The 9795-nt window shown below is 45.9% G+C and overlaps 1 protein-coding gene across 1 annotated transcript; it reads left to right on the top strand.

Moving 5' to 3' along the window:
- Nucleotides 1-644: 644 nt before the first annotated feature.
- NCU01383 (hypothetical protein) lies at nucleotides 645-1047 on the top strand (the record flags this gene model as incomplete). The annotated part of the gene is made up of 2 exons (XM_955847.1): nucleotides 645-751; nucleotides 954-1047. The coding sequence occupies 2 exons, from the start codon at nucleotides 645-647 to the stop codon at nucleotides 1045-1047; spliced, it is 201 nt and encodes a 66-aa protein (XP_960940.1).
- Nucleotides 1048-9795: the final 8748 nt, after the last annotated feature.

Here is a 9795-nt window from a genome sequence, read left to right on the forward strand (position 1 = left end):
AGTTGCAGTAGTTCCGTCTCTTCACGGCAGTCGGCAACCCAACGAGTTTACCGATACCAATATTCTAGATATTTGTGAAAGCCGAACTTTTACCTCCGACATAACTTAGTCTGGCCTGGAACTTTTTCCTTTTGTTGACAGCCTCATCATCCGTCCCGATGGAGGGTTTGAACCAGCACCTTTGGCCTAGACGATCTTCTTTTCTTGGCAAACGAGGAGCATCGCCCTACCTTTCGCTACATCCTTGAGAACCACGGCCAGCACCAGGTAACACATATGCTCTGATCCATCCCCTCAAACATGGCTTCTTGAACAAAGCTGAACTCGTGCTATATATCGACTTACCATTGACGGTCAGCTTGGGGGTACCGCGTAAGTTAGGGATATGTCCGAATTAGCCAACTTTCGTACCTATTCCTTGTTTACATGGCAGACTGTGCTAACATAACATCTCTTTGCAGCTAACCAGCGCCAACTAAACACTGATCCGTCTTTGCAATGTCCCAACGGAAAAGACGTCGCTGCTCTCGTGTCGCCATATCGGCTCACTATATAAGTGGCTGGTGTCCAGCGACAAAATTCTTCATTCCACCAACTGATGGGTCCCTTGACGACAAACTTTTGCTTCGGGTGCACCCCTTCACATGGCAAACCGCTACCATACGGACGATCTGCGGCTTGCGTGGTTCAGTCGGATCAAATTCCGCGCTCTAAGCAATGCCGCAACGCGAAACGACAGCCTCCATTCCTGGTTAGTCTGTCTCTCTTGGAAAACCCGGGGTCAGCGAAGTCCAGCCAGGTGCACCAAATAACGCTATAGCTGCATACAACTTCACCACCAGAGAGACACAGTAAACTATATTAGTTTACTACATGCCAATACTATATCTAGAAGGTTTACGCAAACGGGAACATTGTGAGGGGGTCTAAAGTTAACTCCCTCTTTTCTCCAGTTTCCGCCTTCTCCAAGCCAGGATCTACCGCTGCAGGCGACGGTCTGATCAAACTATGTACCGTTGGTGCAGTGAAGTGCCGTCCGGTAGCTAGTGTTGCTGGAGCTCGATTCATCATCGAACGGAGACGGCTGTGCGGGCCTGTAGTCAGAGAGCATCCAGCCTCTCTTTCGAGTCTTAACGTCAGATCTAAGGCCTAACCTCATCTCAGGGCATCGCTATGCACATCGTCCTAGGAGATGCTATACTGAGCTACCATGTCATGAGTTTGGAACGTCGAGGTGGCGGATTTGGCAGTTAGCGAAATCAACAACGGGCAAAAGCTAGTTGTTATCAGCCTCCTGAACACCCTGTCGGCAAAGCTAACGTGACATTCGGAGTGCACTCGGCGCTTCGGTGCACCGGGTCGCGCGCCAAGGACCGCTTTCGCTACTTTCAACCCGTTCAGACGGAGTTGCACACAAGGCATTCCCACTCGCAGGAATAAAATCGATACGCTCACATTGCACAACTCAGACTCCGTTGACTTTTCAAGCATTCAGGTGCTCCATCGCCCAAACCAGATCTCCAGGGTGAACATATGTGGAGGTTTCTGTTATGCTATCTGGTCCCATCGAAGTAGTCAACCTCGGACCAAAAGGAGCATCAGTGAATTCAGTATCTAGGATGCTAAAGTCTTCCGCTCAGAATTCTACATGAGGTTTAGCGGTTAAACTTCCTGTCAACCCATCCCCCACAGTGCGCCACGCTACGGGTCGTGGTGGTAGAGCAGTACCGAAGAGGCTAGGGAAGATTGAAGCGATTGGTGTTTATTTTCAGCTTTTGAGTTCCGCGAAACCGATCTCACAACAACTTGGTCGAGGTGCCGCATGCAAAGGCCACAATCCTCAGCCTGGTGAACCTGGCCTTTGTTGTCTCCTACGATTGATACCACTGCAATTCTCTCCATCCTCGACAGAATTACTTTGACGGTGATAGAAAATGTTCAAAGCGCCAACTGGTGACACCTTCAGTTATCGAGGTACATACAGACATGTATGTGTCCGTTTCAGCTGAAAGCCATGACATGCAGGCCGGATCTTTATTCTCACCATGCCAGTTGCGGCAAAACGCTCACACACCTTTGACGTTACCTGTTAGGACCATGTTGCATGAGAGCCTCGCAATGAGTACGATTTCCACTCCAACCATGTCCCGCATGGTCTCTCTAAGCATGCGCTGAACGAGGTCTCAGTATTGTCGAAGGCATCCAAACTCGTCTGAGTGCAATGGCTAGACGGCAAGAAGCACATAACCAGCTTCCCCAAGTCTGTTGGTATGGGCAAGTTAGGATCGAACGGACTTGAGACCCGGCAAGTATAGCAGGGACGCCGTGAGCTGGGACCATTGTCACGGAGATGTATGCGGGCAGCAAATGTGAACATCCCATTCAACAATCCAACGGAAATCATGCCAAGACTTTGAGAAAAGAAACCTGGGTCCTGGGCCGTCAAAGGTTGCTTTCTCGTCAGTTAATGCTCTTATGCATACAATACGGATCTCGCGGCCTCTCGAACAGGCTAACTGCCGTCTAATGCAGATATTGCCAGTAGGAAACCAGGATCTTGAGCCGCAGGACCTGACAGCCTTCTAAATTTATGTTCGGGCGGCTGCGTCGACATTGATTTAGTACCAAGGGAGCAATAGAGTTGTCATTTCCGTGCCACTGCGTGTCGCTCGCAACCACTCGATAGCATTGTTCTCGATTGGGCCAGGGCGGTTACCCACATGTCCCAGAAGACTGTCCTCACATTCAGTGCGACGGTGAGATCAAGACACTCAATTCGAAACCCTAAAAATAGCTCAGCGGACGATAGTTCAGTCAACGGTGTCTTGCACGCACAACAACTCGTTGTCGGGATACCTCTTCTCTGGTTATTCACTCGTTTGGCATCTCTGCTCGACTAACAGGGCACGCAGCAGATGTAATGTTATGGGTATCGTGTGAGGAATTGGACAAAACCGGCAATGCTCAAGTGTCAGACAGCATTTCCTCCAACAGTTACCATAGTACGGCTCACACAGTACAGCCTTCAACATGAGGTTAGCGCATGGAACAACCGGCCGGCTTTCCGGGCCCCACGCCCCGCCCTGGACCCCGAATAATGGCATAGCGCAGCACATCGATGAAGCAGAAATGCGTGTCTCATTCGCTGTCCCAGAAGAGAAGACAAAAAGAACCCAATGTCTGTTGCCAGTCTCGTGCGCAGTCGTGAGAAAAAAATAATTTTCTAGGGTCAGTACTCTATTTTCATGTGTTTCTCAGTAAGTATGTTTTTACATAGTACACTGACTTTGCAAGAGGCTCTTTCAGGGGGTGCAGAGCACTGTCAGGGTCTAGGGCCATCTCATGCTTAGTCCGGAACTCAAGCCTGAAAGGGAAATCATGCGCCATCCCACGTCCATGCTCTCATCGACAGGATATTCAGAAGCTAACAGCATTGGGAATGAATGATGACCGCCAAGTCGTCTGTTTTACAGGAGGGTGTTCACGTCCAGAAAATCTCAGACCGACCTGTACTATGATGCGTTTTCCACAGGTGTGGTTATCACTAGTGTTGGCGGAGGAAGTTGCCTGCATCTTTTGATTGACAAAAACGACCTTCCAGAATAATTCCGGATCCGAAGATGAGGGGCAAAGGGGGCCAATAGCTCGCTGCCTGATTATGTTTTTGTGCGCGAGCAAGACCCGAAGGGTTGGTTATTGCGTCAGATACCACGCTATGGCGATCTTAGCGGTACTCCCTGCTCATAACAGCAAAGCGATGCCTCTAAGTCGAGCCTTATCCGAGGTTGATTGACTTAGTAGCCACTCTCCCACTGTGGCTTCAGAATGCACACTTTCAGAGTGCAAGATCAGACAGTAAATTAGACAGTAAGCCACTTCTTCCAGACGTCGAGCTCTGACAGACCCATGCATACATAGGAAGGGTACGGTGGATGGTACCTTGGGAAGTCTGGAAAGGTTGTCTTGTGACATTTCAAATATCCTCTTCCTTGGCTCAATTAGTGACCTTCCGGGTGAGAACGTCACATCACCCCACAAATATTGCAAACGAAGAATGTCCTCGATAGACTACCTATCGGTAAGTGACAGCCACTTGATACTATGACTTCAGAACCACTAGGTGCTACCAGTCTTGACCCCTCAGCTGGCCACCCCCCTCAACTGGCCACATCCATACCGCTGTTTCCCCTATGTAATATCACCACCCTGCTTCTACCAACACCCACATTTGCATCAAATCAAGCCCGATTGCATTCATTTCTACTGCAATGGACTCGCCTTTGCTTGAGCAAGCGTTTGAAGATATTCGCGACGGACTTTCCCAGCGTGTAGTAGCGAAGAAGTATGGGATTCTACGGTCCACCCTTGGTAATTGCGTTCGAGGCGTCCTTATTAAGCGCGACGTTAAAATCCCCTACTAGAAGTTATTGCTAGCCTAAGAGAGCTTTATTTGCAAATGGATATTGAATGAGGAGAAGGCCGGCTGTGCTCTTAATTGTCGTTAGGTGTTAGGATTCGCGTCGTTGATATTGAAAAGAGGAGGCGACTATGATAAGTTGGGCGCCTGTTGGGTAGACCGATTCCTGAAGTGTAACCCTAATATTAAGATTAAGCTTTTGAAGCTGTTCGAGTTAGTAAGAGTTAGAGGGTTTACCCGGGAAGCCTTTATAAAGTTCTTTGACCTTTTGGAAGTCTAGATTCGTAATAAGGGTATTATCCTAGTTAATATATTGAATATAGATGAATATAGTTTTTAAAAGTTGGAATCTAAGGATAGTAAAGTGCTTGGGTCTATTTTGATGAAGAAGGTATATATAATAACGACCGATACAATTGCTTGGGTATCTATTATTGAGTGTGGGATTATTGAGGGTAAGAGGTTGATTCCCATTATTATTTTTTTTAGTATTAACCTCTAGGGATAGTAGTTCCCTAACGATATGGACGATAAGTTTAAGAGTTAGAAATACAATAGTATATTGATTGGATAGAGTAATTTAGGGATTGCTTTACGCTGGTTGAAGGAGGTTTACCTTCTTGAGATTTAAATTGATAGTTAGCGTCTTTTGATTTTCGATGAGTATTCGAATTATTTATTTAATAATTTTCTCGTTGAGGTATTTTAATATAATATTTAATTACTCTTTTTACTTCCCTATATTTCTTATAAAATTTAACTATTCGATAAATCTGTATTTGCTGCTGTTAAGTTATATTTTAGAGATTTAATAAAGGATTACGCTAGTTTTCTAGTATTTGTACTAGTAAATAAATAACGGTTCCTCTAGTGTTATTAGGAAGTATTACGATAAAGTGTAAGCTCTAGAAACTTTAGATTAGGGTTTAAAAAGATTGGGATATGGCTAATGAATAGATTTGTTGTGTTTGATAACCCCAATACTATTATTAATAATAGTACCCTCCCTCTCTAGTTATTACTACTTAAAATACTACTTAGAAATAAAATATTTAAGGTTAATTATATTTTTAAGACTCCCTAGAAGTCTAGGGATATGTTGGGAAGTATTTATAATAAGTTAATTGCTATTGACTGTAATATCCGGACTATTTATATTAAAATAGCTAAGGCGTTTAATAATAAGAACGTTGAGCTTGTTGTTAAAGATTACTAGCTTTAATATTTATAGACTAAGCTGGAGTTACTTAAGCTACGGGGTAAAAGGAAGGTTAAAGAAGGGGGTAATGATAAATTTGTACGTGTAGAGAGTATAATTGAGGCTTGTGAAGCCTTAAAGTAAGCCCCTAAGCGCTAGTGGGTTGCTACGGTAACGATGACGTCGTTATTACTATAACCTATTGAGAGAGCTGTTGAGTTAATACTCCAGACTATTTATGAGTATTAGGATTAGTCAATAAATATTTCAAATGGTTGAAATTGCTGCAAAAATGGCCAATTTTCAATGTTATCCGACTACTGGTTATGGCTGGGGATGTGGCCAGTTGAGGGGGGTGGCCAGCTGAGGGGTTAAGACTGGTACATATTGTGGTGTTGTTTTCAACATCACCAGGCTACCACTGTCAGTCCGTCACAGCGGCATAACGTACAGTGCTTGGCGGCCCCCAAATCCAGTACGCTAATCTAGGTCCTGCCTCGTCTTCTGGGGGAGCTCCTCATTCACTTGGCATCCCTTGTCCGACTGATTATCCGGCACCTAGTTGCCGCGTGAGAGTTCAAATTGAGATCCATATGATTTCTACCAGCTGATCCTAGTCAATAGCACCATTCCTGACCATGATGCTGACCACATGCTGACAACAAGCCGCTTTTGACAGACTCGCCTTTCGGCTTTCTACAACCGTACCGTCATAAGTCCACCCAGCAAGCCAGCTCAATCCTTGCTCGACTCCAGCACAGTTCATCCTCGGTTTGTTCGTTAGCGTGGTATACACACTTGCAGAGGACTCTTTTACCATTTTCAGGATAACTAGGCGGGGTTGCTGGCCTGAACAGCAACCAGTCGGCTATTGCCCGCTGTAAATGGAGTAAGTTCTGGCGTATGTGTGCGATACACGATCGATTGTTGTTCTTGACCCTGATTTTGGGATTGTTTGGATCAATGAGGGTACCAGAATCTCTTGTCTTTTCCCTTGGTGGTCGCAGGTCTCGAGCTAACAAATAAGCCAGCATTCATCTATATAGTATCGGCGCTTGGAACATGGGTTGACATTGATTTGTTCTTATGATAAGTGTAGCATACGCTCAACTTGTCCTAAGTCGGGGGAGGAACTTGGGAGTGTCCCCATTCCGAAAGCAACATTATGAGTATGGGGTAGCTGTGGGCATCCGTCTAGGAACGAAAATGAAGGGGTAAAAAGCTGACATTGAAAACAGGTACGTAACCTCAGGTGCCTCCTGTACCGTGTGAGGTCAAGCCAACAAAGCCAACATGAGATTATGCGAAACAATGAAGAGGTCAAAACGTACACAATGACACCTCAGTTCGTTTTCAAATTGCCTACAACGGGACCAACCTTCACATTCCATCCCTGAGCTCCCTTCCTCGGCATGGGCACCTTCTTTTTTCTTACTTCCAAGAACCTCGCTACCATATTTTACTCGGCAAACTTTGAGGTCCTTCCCAACCATTGCATCCCGTCCGCAACAAAATGTGAACGAGGGATGCCACAGTGACCCCATCAAATGCACATCCGGAAATTAGATATCACTCTTCATAAACAAGTACGCAACAGCAGCAGCAGCTACAACAAAGCATGGGGTAGGCAAAATCCTGTAGGTAAGGTAGGGATCGGATCTTGCCTGCTGAATTGCTTTGCCTACCTAGCTAACTGCGAGCCGCAAAGGCTACGTACATACCGCTGTCAGCCTATGAAACTTGGCACACAGTGCTGTAGGTACAGTCCAACTCCAAAACTTGAAGGTGTTACCCACCATCGGCATGTCTCGAAGAAAGTTCCGAGGTGGTCATGTCACACGACATAGGGACTCGACGAGTGGAGAGAATGAGACCGGATGAGACTGCTTGCGTTTTGAAGTTCCGGGATCGTGCTTGTTGCTGTTGCATACCTAGTTGTAACTACCTCTATGCGGTGTTCACAGATAGGTAGGTACTTTCTGCTAACTTGCCTCCAGATTATACACAGTTGGACTGACATCACATTTAGGCATGTTACTACTCGAGGTAGGCTGCCTTTTGGTAAGCTTTACTGTAGTACTGAATACTTTCTATTAAAGCATTAGGTTGGGATGTGATTACCAAGTTCTTAACAAAGAAAACACTTCTCAGTATTTGGGTGTTTGCGTTCAAGCACCCAGCCTCTTAACACCACTATCCCCATGTGTTGTTGATGTTTACTAACTCTATGCATACCTATTCACCTTCATCTCTCCCTGTTCATCAGCGGCACAACAATATGGAGACCTCATGCCTGCCATACAAGAAGACAAAGTAGAAGAGGCATGATACGATAGGTAGATACTCATTTACCTCGCGCTTTTTACCCTTGCTGTCGAAGCATGTAGGTGAAGTGATTGTCCTACAGAGGGTACATATCTCTACTCTGCCTGCACCATTGATGTTCTTACCCAAGGTATGCTTCCGGGAGGAAGGGAGAGACACGTTGGAAGCATGGTTGTGAAGACGAGAATAAGCATGAGGCGTACAGATGGCAAGGTTTTCTGATTAGTGACTGAAGACACCTTCCTCTACAATCTGAACCGACGAAAGTAAAGTCCGGTACGAGACTTGATGGTTTGATAAGAGCGAAGACAACCTGCTATCATAGCTCCGCAGAGCCTTAGAAGGAATAATGTCGTAAAGAACCCCGGAACTGGCGACTAACAGAGTCTTAGAGGGCTCACAAGCTCTGCGAGACAAAGTTTAGATGCTTTCACGGAGCACACAGCATCCTAGGTTGGTCTTGACGAACTGCTCAGAAGACTTTTCACCAGGCGGTTGCTAACCTCTACACACTTCTGTATATTATCTAGTGTAGAAACTAGCCTTATTAGCCTACCTCTAGATCGTATGGGTAAGTGGTGTGGCTCCCGTCTGTGCTAAGCGCGCCAAAACAATACCGGTCAAACACTAATAAAATCTATTACGTTATCACCCGCGGCAGACATAGATTGCCTCTACCTACCTGTGTACTAGATCACGGCCCTTTTACGTATTCAGTTCTCATTAGGCGTTCTCAGGGACGTTTAGTAAAGTCCCGTGAAACTGAATGAACCCCAATCCCTCGCACTTGACCCTCGGCACTTTGGTATGTACGCGATGAGGCTCGCTCGGACTCGGCAGTGCTACTGCCTTATTAGTTTATGAAAACACAGCCAAATCTGTTAGTGCGGTTCTTTTAATTTCGTAAAACGGTGTCGGTGTTTTTCTTTTCTCTTCCAACCACATTCTCAAACAGATAGTATCATGCAGAATGCGGCCCTCTAGGTCTGAGGGAGTCCTAGCGGAAATTGTAAAGGAGATCTCCGGCCTGCTTTAGATTCCAGGATTTCTCGTTGTTGTATAACAAGGAAATAGATATGTTGAGTCTCTCGGCTAGTAGGATAGGTATTGGGTTGCAAAGAAAGTACAGGTGGTAGGTAGGTAACTCGACGATTAAAAAAAAAAAAAAAAAAAAAAAAACCACAAGATGGTACCTGACATAATTGCATGTACTCCTCCGTCGTGGTTCCTGTTGCTAATTAACTGACGGAGAATCCCGTTCAGGTGGATATATTACATAACTGGTTCTCCGGTACATATGCAAATTCAGGACTAGGAAGTCATTGCCGTGGAAAGCTCGGATATGCAAACAAGCGTCTCCGCCTTTTTCAACCCTAGAGGTATGTACCTGGCTGAGCCTGCCACCTTCAAAACTTCCGATAGAGTCCAAGCTTTGAAGATCAAAGCGATCAACCAACCCCCAAGTTCTCTAGGCTCCGCCCGGCAGTTGTTTACACAGTACATAGGCAGTCTGGTACACGTGTAGTGTACTGCCCTACGACTGGAACTCCGCCCACGACTAGGTAAATTGGTGACGATACTATGCAGTAGGTATGGTACTATGATAAAGTACACTAGTGACAGGAAACTGGAACCCGGTTCAGGCGGCGGCGCCGTTAATCGATCGGTTGAACATCTCGCGCTGATGGACTCACTCCCTGAGTAAACCTACTAGGAAAACAAGCCCTGGTAATTTATTTCCGAAGAAAACCCATCACCGGCTGACTGCGTGCTGCGTACAGTTTTCCGACGGTGATCAATATCATGTCATTGTTGTTGTGGGTGCAGCGATCAGAATCCCAGTCCGACAAAAAGC

The sequence above is a fragment of the Neurospora crassa genome, linkage group V (assembly GCF_000182925.2).
Source record: "Neurospora crassa OR74A linkage group V, whole genome shotgun sequence".
In the NCBI taxonomy this organism is placed as follows: domain Eukaryota; kingdom Fungi; phylum Ascomycota; class Sordariomycetes; order Sordariales; family Sordariaceae; genus Neurospora; species Neurospora crassa.